The sequence below is a fragment of the Lissotriton vulgaris genome, chromosome 6, assembly GCF_964263255.1.
Source record: "Lissotriton vulgaris chromosome 6, aLisVul1.2, whole genome shotgun sequence".
NCBI lineage: Eukaryota > Metazoa > Chordata > Amphibia > Caudata > Salamandridae > Lissotriton > Lissotriton vulgaris.
Genome location: NC_141694.1, coordinates 1,119,846,064 through 1,119,864,910, shown reverse-complemented (window position 1 = coordinate 1,119,864,910; position 18,847 = coordinate 1,119,846,064). Strand labels below are relative to the sequence as shown.

Below are 18,847 nucleotides of genomic sequence, written 5' to 3'. Positions count from 1 at the left end.
CCTGGTCCACGTGGCTGCAGAGTCAAGCGTCCACTCTTCACCTGATCGCGACAACAGCATCTGGTTCCTTCCGGATTCCACTCCAGTCACTGGCTAGTGACTGTGAACATTGTCCCCTCTGCTTTCAGGTATCCATCTTCCTTGATCCACCCGTGGATCCATCCGTACAGCTTCCTCCTGGTCGCCTGCAGCATCTTTTCTTCAAGGCTCCATTGACTTCAACGCAGAAACCCAACGCACTTTCACACCTATGCACCCGCAGCCCGTGGGTGAGGTAACGAGAGCATTTCGGTGCTGAAGGGTAGATTGACTCTCCTAGGGTCCAGTTTCACAGTCGTTTTAGTCCTAACTAGTCAGAACTGTCCGTACTTACCTTTTTCGTAAATTGTACTGTCCATTGACTTTGTTACGCATCTCGCGTGTGAGTTCACACTCTGCACACGCGTTCCGTGGGCCTCCTATTACTTACCTAAAGTTAGGATAGTGTAGTCCCAGCGATCCTACAGCCTCTGGAGAGATCCATTCCTTCTATCGACTTTCTCAACCCACTTACTTAGTATATGGTTCGACGTGCCCCTAGGGCACCATTGTAATTCGTGCAACTTAAACATATTTTTCCTAAGAGTCTTGTCATGTGGTTAGCCCTCTGATCTCATAAAGAGTTCAGAGGTGTTTGTTATTAATAAATATATTGTTTATTTTCATATCAACCTGTGTGGTGTCCTTTCACTTGGTATTCAAGGGGTTATATGTGGTAAAACAGCTGGCTTCACATGCCAAAAGAGTTTAGCCTAAGACTGCTTTGTCCATGCTACCATTAGGATAGCTGGTCTATAAGGTTGACTTTCAACCAATCACCATAAGGGTTGTTTGGACTGATGCAAGGTGATCACTAGAACTAGTGAGCATCATATATCAGGCCAACTTCTCACAACAAGCCCAAGATCTCATACAGGAGGGAAAATTCATAACAAAAGCCTCCATCAAATGCGAGCTTGACACAGCAGACACTGCAGCTAGGTCAATCAACACTAGCGTTCTCCTCCGCAGACATGCGTGGCTGCGTATTTCTGGTTTTAAAAATGAGGTACAGTCCACTATCCTTAATCAACCTGTTAACCAGGATTTTCTGTTTGGCCCTGCTGTCGACACCATTTTGGATAAAATGAAAAAGGACACAGATACAGCAAAATCTATGGGGGCATTGCAATTTCAGCAACAAAGGGGCTCCTTTCATCGCTCCTCACATAGGGCAAACACACGAGGACATGCCTCCCAAACAATGACCTCATATAAAGGTAACGTACAAAGCTCCTTTGCTTAAACCACCATCAGAGGAGGCTACAGAGGTAACTATGCCAAGGGAAGAGGACGTGGAGGCAATAACATCAGAGCCTCCACTGTCTCAAAACAGTGACTCTATCACACTACCTCCAGACCACATAACACCGGTCGGAGGCAGACTTCAACAGTTCCTACCCGTCTGGAACACAATTACCACAGACAGGTGGGTGAGAGAAATTATCCAGTCTGGCTACTGCCTAGAACTGACTTCTACACCACCAAACATACCACCAAGACATCGTCCAATGTCCAGAGAACACATCACCATATTACAACAAGAGTTGAACTGCATGCTAGAAAAGGGGGCCATAGAGCAAGTCCCTTTCCAACAGCAAGGGAAGGGAGTATACTCCCTATATTTCCTTATTCACAAGAAGGATGTCTCTCTCAGGCCAATACTGGACCTCAGACCCCTAAATCAATACATACTGTTGTAGCACTTTCATTTGATCACATTACAACAAGTGTTCCCATTGCTACAACAGGGGGATTTCCTAGCAACACTGGATCTCAAAGATCCGTATTTCCACATACTCATCCATCCTGCCCACAGAAAATACCTCAGGTTCACAATAGAAGGTCAACACTACCAATTCAAGTTTTTGCCCTTCGGGGTTACCACGGCTCCAAGAGTGTTTACAAAATGCTTAGCGCCCGTGGCAGCACATCTCAGGAGGCAGGACGTCCATGTGTACCCTTACCTGGACGATTGGCTTATACAAGCAAAATCGTACCAACAATGTGCAGAACACACGTCTCAAACAATCCAGCTGTTACACAGCTTGGGATTCTCAATCAACTACACAAAATCACATCTGCAACCGTCCCACATACAGCAGTACCTGGGAGCCACCATAAACACCTCGGTGGCAAAGGCGTACCCAAACTCAACAAAGATAGCCAGTATGCAGACACTCACTCGAAAATTCCAGCCACAACACTCTCACCCAGCTCAAGTCTTTATGCAGCTCATATGCATGATGGCCTCCTGCATATTCATTGTCCCCCATGCCAGACTACAAATGCGTCCATTGCAAGAATGCCTTGCACGGCAATGGAACCAGGCTTAAGGATAACTAAAAGACCTAGTGTTGGTAGACAGTCGCACTCACAACTCTGCAGTGGTGGAACCCACAAAACCTTTCCAAGGGGCGACTGTTCCAAGAGCCGGTTCCACAACTAGTACTAACAGCGGACGCATCACTGACAGCCTGGGGAGCCCATCTCCTTCAATACACGGTACAGGGCCTCTGGACAAACAAGCAGAAAAGGCTGCATATCAACCAACTAGAGTTGCTAGCTATATTCCTAGCCCTGAAAGCATTTCCGAAATACTTGTACAGCAAGACGGTGTTGATCCGGACGGACAACATGACAGCAATGTACTATATCCAGAAACAGCGGGGAACGCACTCTCCACAGCTGTCCCATCTGGCAAAGAGCATCTGGAATTGGGCGATTCCCAAAAACATTTTTCTCCTAGCAGAACACCTTCCAGGGAAGGACAACCAAGTTGCCGACCTGCTCCGCAGGCACAGCCAGCAATTGCACAAATGGGAGATTCACCCCCAGGTCCTCCAACCATTCTTCGAGGAGTGGGGTCACCCAGAAATAGACCTGCTCGCCACAAAAGAAAACTCAAAATGCCAATACTTTGCCGCCAGGTTCCCACATCCATTGTCACAGGGCAATGCGATATGGATGAACTGGTCAGGCAGATTTGCGTACGCTTTTCCCCCAGCACCACTGATCCCGCTGGTAGCACGCAAACTGCCGCAACACTCCCTCACACTAATCCTAGTTGCTCCCACATGGGCGAGACAACCTTGGTACACAACGTTCCTAGAACTCTCAGTAGTTCCCCATCAAAGACTGCACCCTGCGCCTCATCTTCTAACTCGGAACCATGGAGAAATCAGACACCCAGATCCCAACCAAATGAACCTAGCGATCTGGCTCCTGAGGTCTTACAGTTTGGATATCTTAACTTGCCCCCAGATTGCCTGAATATCATTAAGGAGGCAAGAAGACCAACCACACAAACGTGCTATGCAGCTAAATGAAAAAGATTTGTTATTTACTGCAACAATAACCAAATCAATCCATTAGACGCATCAATACAAAACATTATATGTTACCTGCTGCACCTACAAAGATGTAACTTAGCATACTCTTCAATACGGCTGCACCTTGCTGCCATTGCAGCATACCTTCAAAACAGACAACACCTTTCACTGTTTAGGATACCAGCAATCAAAGCTTTCATGGTGGGTCTAAAAAGGGTGATTCCTCCCAGGCACCCCCCTTCCCCAGTCTGGAATCTCAATATAGTGCTTACCAGACTCATGGGCCCTCCTTTCGAACCTTTACATTCTTGCGAAATACAATTCCTAACGTGGAAAGTTGCTTTTCTAGTGGCCATCACCTCACTCAGAAGAGCGAGTGAATTACAAGCGCTTACAATTCAAGAACCTTTCATGCAGGTACATGCCAACAGGGTGGTTCTTAGAACAAACCCTAAATTCATGCCTAAGGTTGTATCCAATTTCCATATCAACCAATCAATAGAACTGCCAGTGTTCTTTCAAAATCCACAGTCAGTAGCTGAGAGAGCACTGCACACACTAGACGTAAAGAGAGCTCTACTTTACTATGTGGACAGAACTAAATCCTTTCGTAAAACAAAGCAACTGTTTGTTGCATTTGCACCACAGCACAAGGGGAATCTAATTTCAAAATCAGGAATAGCCAGATGGATAGTTAAATGCATTCAGATGTGCTATCAAAAGGCAAAACGCACTTTAACCGTCCCCCCAAGAGCACACTCCACTTGGAAAATGGGGGCATCCATGGCTTTCCTAGGAAATATTCCTCTTGAAGACATCTGTAAGGCAGCCACATGGTCCATCATACACACTTTCACAAAACATTACTGTGTAGATGTACAAACATAACAGCAAGCTGCTGTAGGCCAGGCTGTCCTCAAAACTCTTTTTCAAACTGCTGCAGCTGGCACAGGTAGCCACCGCTAGAGGAGATACTGCTATACAGTCTATGCACAAGATATGAATTCAGCAGCCCACATGCCTCGAACGGAATATGCTACTTACCAGTATGCATCTGTTCTTGGCATGTAGGGCTGCTGACATTCATATCGCCCGCCCTCCTCCCCGGTGCCTGTAGCAGCAGCAGCATTCTCTCTAGCATGTCCATCTCTTACTTTGCTATCTCCATCTCTGCCACAATGACGAAAAACAATCTGAGGATGGAGAGGATGCCCATGCGCACTTTAGTCCAAGGGAGGAGTCACCTATCTCGTGATACTTCGAAAACTCGTCCAAGACAACAAGTGCAATCATCCGGACCCCAACACTAGGCAGCCATCTATGCACAAGATATGAATGTCAGCAGCCCTACATGCCAAGAACAGATGCATACTGGTAAGTAGCATATTCCTTATGGATTCCTCACCTTAGAATTACCCCCAGACATCCGACTGGATCCGGAGAATTTTTTCCTTGGCATTACCCCTGCGCGTCGATAGGTGGCGTTGACTCCGCGTTCGCTGTTGGCGTTGTTGCCGCTGGAATGATGTTGCGGTATCTACTTAGACGCCGCCCTCTCGCGCTGATGTTTTTTCTTTCTTTTTCGGTCCCAGCCAGCGCAGACACTGCGAGAGCATTATCTCGAGTCACTTTTTGACCACAATTTTAGTGAATTTTGTTGACACCCTTTTTTGAGTCGATCGACTCCTTGTGCACGGAGGGTTGTCATGCCGGACTGGCTTCAAGGCTCGACTCCTGTCACAAATTGATGTTGGTCACGGACCCGCACCTAGTGTGCCTTTGGTACCTGGAGCGCGACCACGACTCGCAGTCGTGCCTCGACTGCAGAGCCATGAATCCGAAGTCTTTGAGGGAGTAGTCCCGAAAGCTTCTTGAGGCCCGGCAGTCCGCTTCGCGCCGTTCGAGGTCCCGGTCGAGAGGGAGGGCTCCGGACCGGTCGCAGAGCCACCACCACTCGTCATCGAAGTCTTCATCTTCAGGTAAGTAGAAGCACAAGAAGGTGGTGAAGAAGCATCGCCGCTCTTTGCGTTCTCCCCGTCCATCGTCCGGCGGGATGCGGGAAGGAGTTGTCAGGCTCCTCCTGCTGAGCCTGTTGTGGCGACTTCGGACTTCTCTCCCTTTCCAGGACCCAGAGCGACCACTGCCCAGCTTCGAAGCTTTTACGAAGCCTTACATTCTATCTTCGGGCAGCTCGACTCTGTGCTCTTGGGCCCTTTGGACTCGTTTTGGGCTCTAGGTCTTTGATGTTGGTTGCTTTGGCTCTGGCGCTGCAGGGCCCCCAAGGATCCAGGCCTGGATCTGGATCAGCGCTGGTAGACCTCGGGGACACCTCCTCCAGCACCTTATCCACGGATGACACCCCTGCCGCCTCCGACGCTGGTTGTGTCCCCAGCCGGCATCAACCCGGATCTCCCTCTTGATGAGGACACGGCGGCGAACTGACGTCGCCTGATGTTGGGACCTGCGCCAACCTGTACCTTTGTGCCCTTGTTCTCTCCTGATGTTTCCTACCCCCCTGAGTGGCTCATAGGAGAGAGTGAGGAGGACTGGAAGAGGTTAGTGGACCCTCTTGCAGACCAGTTCGAGGAACCGGATGGAGAGAGGAGTTGTGTGAGGCCATTGGTCTGGTCACCTCCCCAGACCTTGGCATGCTATCTCCCCCTACCGTGGCTAACGGAGGAGGGTGCATCTTACGCAGTGGTGTTGCGTAGAGCACCCGAGGATCAAAACCTCAATCTTTCTACGGTGGCGGTCAGGACCAACCTCCTGACAGAGGTGCTTTACCCGACAGCCACCTCCTTGGAGCCCCTGCTGCTGTTCAATGAGGGCCTTACGGGCATTCTTTTGGGAATTTGGTCTAAGCCCAACACAGGGGCTCATGTGGACAGGATGATTGCCCAACGCCACCACCCGGCCCTGGGCGACCCCATTTTCCTCTCTTCCCATCGTACCCCATAGAGCCTGAGGGAGCCCAAACTCCACGTCCAAAGGCGATTTCCCTAACGCACCACCTGATAGGGAATCCAAGAAGCTGGACCTTGGGAAGATGTTTTCTTCCTCCAGCTTAGGGCTGCGGTCGGTGAATAGTGCATGCCTATTTGGACGTTATCCCTACTCGGTGTGGGATGCGGTTGCGCAGGTGCTGCCACAGTGCCTGGAGGAGGCCCAGGCAGCGTTCTCCCATGCTATAGCCGTAGGGAGAGACGTAACGAAGTTTACCATCTGGTGTGGGCTGGACACCGCCGTGGGCAGGACGATTTCCATGTCAGTAGCACTGACACGTTACACCTGGTTGAGGTTCATTGGTTTTTCGGGGAGTTTTCAAGCAACGCTTTTGGACATGCCCTTTGATGGCCGTTGCCTCTTTGGTGACCAGGCAGACAACGCGCTCGAGTGCTTTAATGATTTCAGGGCTACGGCCATATCCTTGGGCCTCGCTTTCACCTCCCGCCCGGCGCAGTCTGCTTTTCGCCCCTTTCGTGGCTATGGAAGGGGTGCCCTGCCACGATCCGCCCAGCGCCACAGCCCTGTGCAAGCTGTCCAACCTCTGCTTGGCCGAGGACGTGGATCGCATTGCCGTGGGTCCCGTGGCCAGCTGGCAGGCTAGTCCAGCATCGCTCCCTCTGCAGCAGCCTCCAGTCCCTCTTAGTCCGACTTTTCAGGCCGATCATTCGCCAGTGGGCGGCAGGAATTGCCATCACCTCCCCCACTGGCTCAACATCACGTTGAACTCAACATCACGTTGGACAGGTGAATTTGCAGATAGTCCAAAGGGACTACTCCCTCCCCTTCGAGACTACCCCTCCATCCAAACCACCTCAATTCCATTGCATGTTGGAGGATCACCCGGCCCTTCTCCAACAGGAAGTTATGGTTCTCTTGACCAAGGAAGCCATTGAGCACGTTCCTGTCCCAGAAGTAGGTTGTGGTTGTTATTCCCATTGTAGTTGTAGTTTCAATCTTTATTTCGGCCGATTTGGCCATCAAAGATGAGCAAAAAACACATATGGAAAAATATAAAACCATCGAAAATATGCAGCAACACATGTTATACAGTGTAAAATCATTTCACCCTAAGAAATAAATACTACTAGAGTGAAAACAGATATAAGATCATACGTTTAAAATTCTTAATCTTAAAATTAGGTGGACAACTGAGACTTTAAAATACGGGTGCGAGTATGCCAGACATTTGTTAGAAATTTAGCTAGTGCAAACACCGTTGGTCCCGAGACATCAGTTTTTAAAATTCTGTACATCGGGAGGTACTCCCTACAACCAAAGTTTCTGATGAGTGGTAAGAGCCAATATTTCCTTGCGGCTTTGTAAGTAGGGCAAAACAAGACCACATGTAGGTCGCTTTCCTCAGCACAAATGCATGCCGGGCATTGCTTGGTAGAGGGCGGTGTTGACCAGGAGCTAGTGAAGGACCGCAGAGGCAGTGCGCCATATCTCCATTGGAGGAATAGCTTCCTGGCCAGCACGGGAGTCATACCATCCCATTACTTTCTTGTGCCCAGGAAGGAAAAGTGCCTGCGTCTTATTTTGGATCTCAGCAACGTTAACCGCTTCCTCCAGAAGGAGAAGTTCAAGATTTTGACTCTGGCTCAGGTCCTGTCAGCTCTCGACCCTGGAGACTGGATGGTAGCGTTAGACCTACAGGATGCTTATTTTCACATCCCCGTACAGCAGGCCCACCAGCCTTACCTGCGGTTCTCGGTAGGCCACAAGCACTTTCAGTTTACTGTGCTCCCCTTTGGCCGTACCAGCGCCCCTCAGGTGTTCATGAAAGTGTTGGTAGTAGTCGCAGCTCATCTGCGCAGATCAGGGGTTCCAGTCTTCCCCTATCTCGTCGACTGGCTGTTGAAGGCAGGCTCGCCTCAGGCAGTCGTCTCCCACCTCCAGAAGTCACACCTGATTCCCTCTCAGAAACTCCTTTTCATTAGAGCGATTCTGTTGACAACACAGTTTAGGGTTTATCCTCCTGGGCAGCGAGCACAGGATATTCAGGCTATGATTCCAATCTTTTAGCCTCTGTCCTGGATTTTGATCAGTATGACCTTGAGGCTGCTGGGCCTCATGGCCTCCTGCATCCTCATGGTGGATCATGCAGGTGGCATATGCGGGGTCTGCAATAGGACCTGAAGTTCCAGTGGGCACAGCATCAGGGGAATCTGTCTGATTGTATCTACATCTCGGAGGGCACTGCTCAACAATTGCTGTGGTGGCAACAAACCAGGATTGGGTCAATGACAGATCCCTCTCCCTTCCCCAATCAGAGTTTACAGTGGCGAAGGATGCATCTCTTTTGGGGTGTGGCGGCCGCATAGGAGAGGTGGACATCAGAGGTCTCTGGTCTCCCGAGCTCCACATCAACCTTCTGGAGCTTTGGGCGGTTCGTCTTGCACTAAAGGCATTCCTTCCCTCTGTCTGGGGAAGAGTAGCACAGCTGTTTACAGACAACACCACAGCCATGTGGTACTGAAACAAACAGAGCGGGTGGGGTCGTTAACCCTATGTCAAGAGGCCTTTCGCCTTTGGGCATGGCTGGAACATCAGGGCATATCCCTGGTGGTTCAACACCTGACTGGTTCTCTGAACGCCAGAGCGGATGTACTCAGCCGCAGGTGCATGATGGATCACGAATATCGTCTTCACTCGGAGGTGGAGCAAGGTCTCTTTTAGCAGTGGTTAGATCTATTCGCCACCAAAGAGAATGCGTAATGTCAGCAGTTCTGTGCGTTGGCATTTCCAAGGCTTGGCAGTTCAGGCTGGACTGTTCCCATGAGGCACAGGGTCAAGGCTGATTTGCATATGGCCATGTCTGAACTGGGTTGGTGTGGTGAGCAAAGAAACAATGGATTTAGGCCCAGATCTCTGTACTGGGGTGAATGTATGACATTGTTCTGCATTCTGTCCATCAACTGTTGTTTTTGCATTTGTCACCCCGAGTAGGAGGGGTATGCTCAGACGTGAGTCCTGTGCTCGCCACACCACTGGAGTCAAGCTATCCTGGCTGATGACGGCTGATAGCCAGAAACCGGTCCTAGGATGCTTGAATCCGGTCCAGGGAAGACCTGGCTTGGCAGTTCGGGCTGTACTGTTCCCATGAGGCACAGGTTCAAGGCACATTTGCATATGGCCATGTCTGAACTGGTTTGGTGTCATGAGCAAAAAACCGATGGATTTAGGCCCAGATCTCTGTACTGGGGTGAATGTATGACATTGTTCTGCATTCTGTCCAACTGTTTTTGGAATTTCCAAGGCGGCACTCGCTAGGCGACGGTTTTCGTCGCAAGTGGAGTTGCGGTTCTCTATATGCCTTTCCACCTATACCACTTCTGCCCAGAGTGCTGAAGATGATCAAGCGTGACCGGGCCCAAGTCATTCTTGTGGCTCCTGATTAGGTACAAACAGTTTGGTATCCCGAGCTGTTACACATGACCACCGATCCTCCGACCAGACTGCCTCTTCGGGAGGATCTTCTATTGCAACAGCAGGGAACGATCCTCCACGCAAACTTCTCCGGCCTCCACCTTCTTGCGTAGAGATTGCGCAGCGTCAGTTAGCGGCTTTCGACCTTCCTTCCACAGTCTGTAACGTTATCTTTGCAACCACGCGCCCCTCCACTAAAATGGTATACGCCTGCAAATGGACCAAATATGTAGCATGGTGCATAGCAAAGGCTGTGGATCCCCTTTCCGCCCCTCTTTCTGAGGTTCTCTTGTTCCTCCTTTCTTTGGACCAGCAGGGCTCTGCTCTGGGCACTCTAAAGAGCTACCACTCTGCTATTTCAACCTTCCTTACGCTTCCTGATCTACCACATCTGCCAGGTTACTACGTGGGCTTCACTGCACATGTTTCCCAGACGCTACTCCCTGGATTGCCAAGTCTGAAGAGATGGCTTGTTTGGACATTCAGTTCTCCAGGGTTTCCTGGTGTGAACTTTGTTAGCAGACCCACCAACGGGGTTGGTATTGCTGGGGTATCTATTCTAAGGTGAAGAATCCATAACTAATTCTCTTTCAGATGAACAAGTTAGTTACCTTTGGTAACGATATATCTGTAAGATTAGTTATGGATTCCTGACCGCCCCACCCATCCTCTCTATTCTGGGAACTGACTTCTAGAGTAAGGGACTTAAAGAGTAAGTGACCAACGGGGATGGTTGCCGGGTGAGGAGCTCCGGTAGGGAGCTCTTCAGACTGGGATCTGGCTCAGGCACTTGGCCCGGGTTTCTCTCTCCCCTTCTGCTGCCTACACCTACGAGCATCTTTGGCCCGTACTCTGGCGTCTTCCTTTCCCCTGGGATGTTCTGCATGGCCTGCTGCTCACCCTCTGTGTCTCCTGAGGGAGCGCCTGCGGAGCCTATGCCACCATGGCCGCTGGTTCGGTGGGGATGCCTCGCTGCTGAGGGAATGTGAGCTAGCGGCTCCTGACTGTCACCCACTTTCAGGACTCTACTCTTTTGCTTTGTATACTGCGGACCCCTCCTGGATCTTCCTGCGACACTTGCCGGGTCAGCAGACCGCCTCCTACATTCACGACTCGTCTTTTTGCGTTGTGTACTGCGGACCACTCCTGGAGCATCCCGCGACGCCTTCCCGATCCACCGTTGAGACGTGCTAGCAGCTGTTGGATTACTGCCTCCAGTCCTCCGACGCTGACACTCTCATTGAGCGCAGGATGGTGGTCTTAAGTGTGTCCGACTGCGGTGCTTGCAGCCTGACTGAGCTCCGGATTCCATCCTTAGTGGCTGCTCCTCTAAAGGATGGCCTCTCAACGACTCTCAGGCCAATTTCTATGCAAGGAGGTACCTATTCATTTCTTACCTTTAATAGCCCTACATGATCTGCGGGGGGGATCGATCCCTCAACGCTGCCTGACCCTAAAATGGCTGCGCTAGCAACGCTTGCACATTACCAGTTCTTTTTTTTCTAATTGTGCACAGGTCTAGGTGAGTTAACGCTGTGCCTCACTCGTACCAGATCCATAACTCGTTGCTTGCCTTCTGCCTAATTGTTGTCTCGGTAATATAATGAGCGTAACTGACCTCTAAATTATTGACTCTGTTTTCCCTGCATATAAGGTGGAGCCTGCCTAGTGAAAGCCTGACATTCCACATAATTTGTTATTGTACACTCCGCAGCCTTGTCCATCAGACCCGATAATGCAGAAGTCTGACAAACATCTCCGCATTGATGGATCGCTCTGGAGTATAGGAATTACTGAGGGAGGCTTGGAATGCGATGCTGCATGGTACCCCCACATAACAACACAGCGCAGCCCGCGCTATTTCAATCAGCACTCTAACAGTGCCCAACTCACAGTGCACACCGTCGCTGTATCTGGGGAGCTAGTTGATGCCCCTTGCTGTTGAATCTTGGGCCTGTGCCATGGCTGCCGTGAGGACCACCTGATGCTCAGCTGAACCCTCACCGTCCACAGTGAGTACCTGTTACACCTTCGGATTCTGGCCCAATGACCTGCTGGACCTTGGTCCACGTCTCCTGCTGGAAAGACCACCGGGATTTCTTGGCCCACCTCCCATCTGCCTTTCACAATGCTTGCATCTCAGGTGGAGAGGGAGTTTGCTGTAGTGCCAGTCCCCTAGATGGCGACTGGGGCCAGTCCTGACTACTGCTGCAGGAGACTCCTTAGGCACAGGGACACTCCCAAACGACCTGGCTCCTGGTCACCCTCCATGACATTTGACTCTGAGATCTTTCTATCTGCAGCTGAGACCTAGACATTTTGACTGACGCCCGGTGGAGCTAACTCGCGAGCTAAAGTGGAGATGGGCTATGGATTTCCCTACTTGACCATCACCTACCTAGCCTGTCTTTGGGCAAACTCTCCTGCGTCTCTCTACTGGACTTTTCTCCCTTCTCCTCTTCTCATACCCCCTTCTCTACTCTTCTCCTCTTTCCAGCTATTGACCTTTGCCCTCACCCATCCTTGCTCATAGTTCCCATCCTGTCTATCCACTGGACTTTCTTCTGTGAACTTTACCTTGTCATTTGAGACCTAGCTATCTGACTGATGCCTGTTGGAGCTACCTGTTTAGCTTTTGGGGGGGGGGTTTGGCTGTGGATTCCCTCCTCGGACGTCACCTACCCAGTCGGTCTTTGGGCAGGCTTCCTTTCGTATCTCCTGCTGTCTTTCTCCTCTTCCTCCCCCTTCACACTTCCCCCCCATCCCCCTCTATTTGTCTCACCTTTCATTCCTCTCCCAATTTGTTGCTTATTTTTTGACACGATGGGTATTAATGTTCATTCATTGTAACATTGTGTAGTCTAATGTAAAGTGCTCTGATGCCCACGGGTCTAGCCAGCACTATATATATAACCCATAATAACGTTCCTCTGAACTTCTGGTTGGACCTTTGATGCTGCCCCCTGGGCAGATGCCAAAACTTTTGTACTCGCCTCGATGCACGAGCAACCTTGGCCGATGTCCGGTGGAGCTGTCATAAGCAGCTAAAGAGGAGTCTGGCCCTAGTTTCACCCCCCGGCTGCCACCTACCCAGCCGGACATCTGGCATTATTTTTCTTGTTTTTCCCGTTGTGTATTCCCTCCCTCCCTCCCCCTCCCCCTGTGACTCTTTGGTTTATGTGATGTAGCTATGTAACCTGTAACTCGCTGTTACTCATGTAAAGCGCGCTGATACCTCCAGGTCTTGCCAGCGCTATATAAAACTTTTAAAATAAATAGTAAGGGACTCCCTTTCAGGGCCCTAGTTGTCGTGCACCAGTATTCAGTGTCTTGCATGGCTCAGTGCTTCTGGCATGGAATGTCGTGTAAAGAACTGATATCCGTGTGCCATTTCGGCGTCTTAAGATACTGTGACGTCAATCCGGCGACCATGACGCCAACGACTAACACAGTCGACCGTCGCCACCTATCGACTCGCAGGGGTACTGCTTAGGAAAAAATTCTCCGGATCTATTCTGACACTTGGGGGTAATGCTAGGGTGAAGAATCCATAACTAATCTATGTCTCTTACAGATATATTGTTACCGAAGGTAAGTAAGTTGTTCTTTAAGGCCAGCATGATTCTTTTTATTGGCTGTATTTTGACCATTTTGAATGGTCTGAGCCAAGGAAGCCCTAAATTCTTCTGAGACAGTCTTAAAATTCTCACCTGGCTATATCCTGGTACCCCAGGTGCAAGGCCTCTTGGGTCCTTGTGGCTTGAAGGCAGATCAGAGGGAGTTGTCAGGAATCTAAAGAACTGCAGCATGGCTGCGAGGAACTTCTCGATCTGATGTGGCATGACTTGCGTTGTGCCAAATCCAGCTGCAGGATCGACTCCAAAGCCAGCCAATATCTGGAGCGAGATCAATAACACTGGTGCTGCTCCCGTGCCTGCTAAGGTGAATTGAGCGGTGCAAGGGCGTCTAATCCTGCTTCGATTTATTGTGCTGCTTTGGTCTACTTAAGTATTTGGAGCGTGGGAAAGACTGGCCACGAGGAGCTGTTCTGTCAACTCCAGGAATTGGATAGCGATTAAACCTTAGAAACACAGGAAAGTTGCATTGAATCGTCCTGGCGAGGAGTTGTCTTATGCTTGGTGACATAAAACTTTGCCTTCTGTTCCCTGATGGCCTTTGGGTTCATCGGTGCACAGTTGCTGCAGGTCTTGGAGCTGTAGGTTGACCACAGGCTCACCTAATGGGGATCCGTCACCGACCTTTTTTGTGACCGTCCCTACAGGGAGGGCTTAAAACCTGTGACATCCCTTGCACATGGAAAAATGTTTTGGACGTGTTATCTCCGACATAAAGAGAGCTCTGGGTTCTGCGCCTACAGGCTTGAAAAGAAAGGAACTCACATTGCGGGGGTGGCACCTAAATAGGCTCTGCACATCATTTCCAGAGCTGAATGACGTTGGTGCAGAGCCGGCCAGCAACACCTTCCAGCACACAGAGGTACTGCTGAAATGTTTCCTGGTCCATTCCAGTCTGATGCCTGGGGAATATTCAAAAGGTGAAGTATCTGTGGATAAATAGTCTCTACCAGATAGTTTCACTGAAGTTAAGTAACTTGTTCGTTTGATCCAGTACACAGCTTTTCTCTGTCTCTTCACGCTGAAGACCATTTTCCTTCAGCAATCATGCCAGCTTCTTACGTGAGTGAGCTACAAGCACTGTCTATCCAGCTGCAGTATACCACCTTTTTCCTACGTCAGCTGCTACTCAGGACAAACACAACATTCCTACCAAAGTTAGTCTCGCCCTTCTACACAGGGCATTCTTTCATCCTTCCATCTTTCTTCCCCCCCACCTCATTCATCTAAACTGTAAGGAAGACTCCTTTGCCCTAGTGCGAAGAGATCCCTGAACTTCTAGAATGATTGCACTAAGGAACATCAGGTGAACGATTTGTTGTTCGTGGGTTTCTCTGTGGGGGCGGGGGGGGGGGGAATAAAGTTAAGCTGTACAGAAGAGAAGCTGACTTGCAGTGTGCAGTCTCGGACATCTGGCAGTGTTAATCCCCACGTTCACAGAACACCAGTGTCTAAATAGCCAGGTCTGGCTGGAGGGGCATATTACCCAGCCTGTATGGTAAGATTATCTGATATAAGCCATTCCACGCACCCACCCCCTGCTGAAGTACTGATTGGATATTTAATCACAAGGGGAGGAATCTGCTGTTAGAAGTATTCATCAGAATAAAAGTTACCTTCAGTAATGCTCTTTCTGATCTACACACTATCTAAATGCAGATTCCTCCTTTTAAACAACGAGACTGATGAGGGTCTCATGGTTAGTGTGATCAATGGCCCTGACCAGTTTAAGAGAATTGGGTCTGCAGCTTAAAAATTACCTCCCTAAGTCTCTAGCCACCAGTGCTAACTCTGGATTGTGGTGTGAGTGGAAACCAGAGTCTACTCAATTAAAAAAAAAAATCAGCTCCAAATCCCATTCGTAGATGCACATTAATTGTGTCTTTTGTTCAGGAGTAGTTAGTAAGTGGGTACGTTTGGTGATCAAAATAATAAACATCAATTTGTAAGAGTTTTGGGTTTGTGTGCTACTCAGTTGGTGTTGATGGTATTCAGGTTGGGTTCCTATGGAGACTGCTAAGTGATATTGATGGTCATGCTGTAATGTAGAGTAATTCAGATTCTCTGTTTTTACAGATTGTTGACCTCTGTGGTCCATCCTGGTCCACAGTCTTCTCCGGAACTAGCATGTTATCAGCAGGGTCCTGTAAAAGAAAATCATTTGTTGATAGCAGCACCTAGCCCACGGGAGTCAAACGCAAGGAAATCTGGACAAATAAACTTTTTGAAGGCTGCTGAATTTGGTCTTCTGGAGACGCCTCTTGTAGTTCGTGTGAGTATAATATGCCGACTACCCTTTTGAACTGTGCATGTTTCCTATTCTCGACAATTACATGAAATCTGCATGCTTTGGAAAGTTTTGTTAAACTGATGTACATAACTTTAATGTGTTTACATATTCACCTGCTTTTTAGAGGTATGTTCTTTTGATTGGCAAGGATATCGCTGGGATAACATAGCTTGCCTTCACTTTGTTAAAATATGGATTACTGGGGGGGCGTGGCTAGCGGCCGATCATGGCGGCAGCATAGCGTGAGAGCTCCTGAGGGCACTGTGGCCTTATCTTAAATCGGCACATAAATCCGCTACCTTTCACACCTGAAGCGGCGGCGATCGGGTCCGGGCACGAAGCGGTGTCACCGGTCCGACTTTCGACTGAATCCGAAGATCGGAGCCCGACTGAATCCAAGCGACCATATCTGGGCCTACCAGCGATGCGACAGCCCCGACCTCGCGTGAAGCACAGATCCCGGCGGAAGTGAGGCCGAACCGGCCTGCTCGAACGGACACATCCCGGCATCCGCCCGACTGAGCTCATTCGCCGCCTGGGACTCCATATAGGGGGACCGCCCTACGTGAACACATACAGGTATCTGCACATTGCCTGCACGGACGGGAGCGGTACGCGGGCACAGGTCCGGACTGCTACGGCCAGGGGCGCGCAACGCAGCGGCAGTACCCCGCCCCCCCCCCCCCCGGAGGCCCAGCGCACTGGCCGGGACAGCTGCGGCAATCACCGTGCCCCTGCATGCCCGGAGGACGGAGTGGGCACAAATAAGAGCCCTGGTCTGAGGCTACAAAATACGCACCCCCGGGGAACAGTGGCACACTGAGGACCCACGCGGGGACCTACCGAAAGGACTTGGGGTTCATAGACTGACCCGGAAGCATCAGCAGCCCTGGCACGGTGGAGACGCGGAACCTGTACACCGAGCGGGAGAGCCTGCGGCCGGCCTGACCTGTAGGTAGGAAGCGCCTGCCCGAAACGGACCATCCGCCGTCTGAGGAACGCGACTGGGGTGGCTCTGCCCTGAAGACCCCGAAAAGAGGCTGAAGAGATCGTCCCTGCTCGGGGAGACATTGTTGGATGGTGCGAAGCAGACCACGAGGCGCGGCCTGCAGCAAAGCAAGTCGCAACACACGCAGCGACCAACGGTAACATCCTACACCACTAACTCGGCCTCTACGGACGGAGGACGACATTACTCCACTGAACTTGTGCCAGCCTGCTACCCCCCCCCCCCCCCCTGTTTCCTTGCTGCGAACCGCGGAAAAGGACGGAATCACGACCCGGCAGGGGAAGACTCCGACTACAGCGAGCCCCAGAACCATGGCGGGCAAAGGACTTAGAAGTGGCTCCACACAGGTCAAGTTGGATAAATTTGCCTACGGCCAGCAAGGTCAGTCGAACAATACAGGGCGCAACTCCACGGGCAATACCCAAGACTCCGAAGGTCCCCAAAAAAAAATAACGCTGGAAGACATTATGAAAACCCTCTCCGAGGTTAAAACAACAGTGGGCGCCATCTCCTCGGAAGTCACGCTGCTACGAGCGGACTTTCACAAAATGGCGGAGAGAGTGTCCCAGGTGGAGGTGGTCACGAAATCTCTTGTGGAGGACACGTCAGACCTGCAAGTGGCCATGGAACGCATGCAGAAAGTCACCAAGCTCCTGCACGACAAGCTGGACGACCAGGAAGGGCGTTCGCGAAGAAACAACGTGCGCATCCTTGGACTTCCAGAGACGGAGGGGAAGGGGGCCATGGACCTCTACGTGGAGGACCTCATAAAGAACAAACTGCAACCTAAGGGCCTGTCCCACTTCTTTTCGGTGGAAAGGGCGCACAGAGTTCCAGGAGGTCCGCCCAAGACAGGAGCAGCGCGAGACCTGTGCTGGCCAGGCTCTTCAATTTTAGGGACAGGGATGCGATCCTGCAAGCGGCGAGAACCTCACCACCTGTTAGGATCCAAAATGCAACCTTGGCTTTCTTCCCAGACTACACGGCAGAGGTGGCCAGGCGTCGCAAATCGTTCACGGAGGTGAAAAAGGCATTGCGGGACAGAGAATTGCCATACTCCATGTTGTTTCCTGCTAAGTTGCGTATTGTGGCCGAGGGGAAGACGTGGTTTTTCGATACACCGGAGGTGGCACAAGAATGGATAGAGGGCTGGAGACCAGCGGGACAGCGACATCGCCCACATCGGGACCGCCCGACACATCGCAAAGATAAGACAATGAACAGTCAGGACTCCCACTCGCCCCGTCAAGAGGGCGCTGAAGAAACAGAATCAGATCTTGAAAGAGACCCGCTTGACTCTGGACAACTGGCTCCGATCTGAAACCAGATTGTGGTATATGGGACTGAGTATGGCACGGCGGGCCCTGGACCTGGCGTAGCTGAGTAGGGTGGGCACAGTCAGTGCCTGTAAGGGACTCACCAACCCCACGAGCAAGTAAGATGGCGGGGGAAGGACTAAAGCACTCTGCAAAGTTGGGGAATCGGGCGGGGGTTTGTCCGAGGAGCAGGGTAGCAGGGAGGGGGGGACGGGAATGAAGTTTTCTTGTTAGAGTTCATGTTTTTGTTCAGTCATCACACAACACTCACACTATACCATCACCTCGAATGTCGCCATTCTCCTCCACTGTATAGCACGCAGCAATACATGTATTTATCCTAGAGACACACTTAATGCGAAGCTCTTACACCGACTCAATGGCCAGGCCGATTCACAACACGCCCGCTGAGGGCTCCCCTGTAGCTATGGGGGTGCCCCCATTGCGCATGCTAACATGGAATGTCAGGGGCCTAGGAGACAAAATAAAAAGAGGCTTGGTACTGCAGGCCATAAAGAGACAAAGCCCGGACTTGGTCCTTCTACAGGAAACCCACCTTGCGGGATCCACTTGCAAAGCACTTGATAGGCGCGGCTATTCAATGGCGATACATGCTGAATTCACTACCGGCTCCAGGGGGACGGGAATACTGGTAAAGAAGTCATCACCCTTTATCATAACACATTGCGTGGCGGATGATCAGGGTCGCTTTGCTGCACTACATGGCCAGTGGGAAGGCAGACCTCTTAATA

The 18,847-nt window shown here is 50.7% G+C and overlaps 1 protein-coding gene across 3 annotated transcripts in view; it reads left to right on the top strand.

The window, feature by feature from the left end:
- The window catches only part of AHCTF1 (AT-hook containing transcription factor 1), a 1,100,496-nt gene that overhangs the window by 444,607 nt on the left and 637,042 nt on the right, over positions 1-18,847 (top strand). For all 3 annotated transcript variants that reach the window (XM_086927206.1, XM_086927204.1, XM_086927205.1), the window contains exon 27: positions 15,557-15,752. In XM_086927206.1, the coding sequence (XP_086783332.1) occupies positions 15,557-15,752 (196 nt within the window). The remainder of the gene's footprint in view (positions 1-15,556; positions 15,753-18,847) is intronic.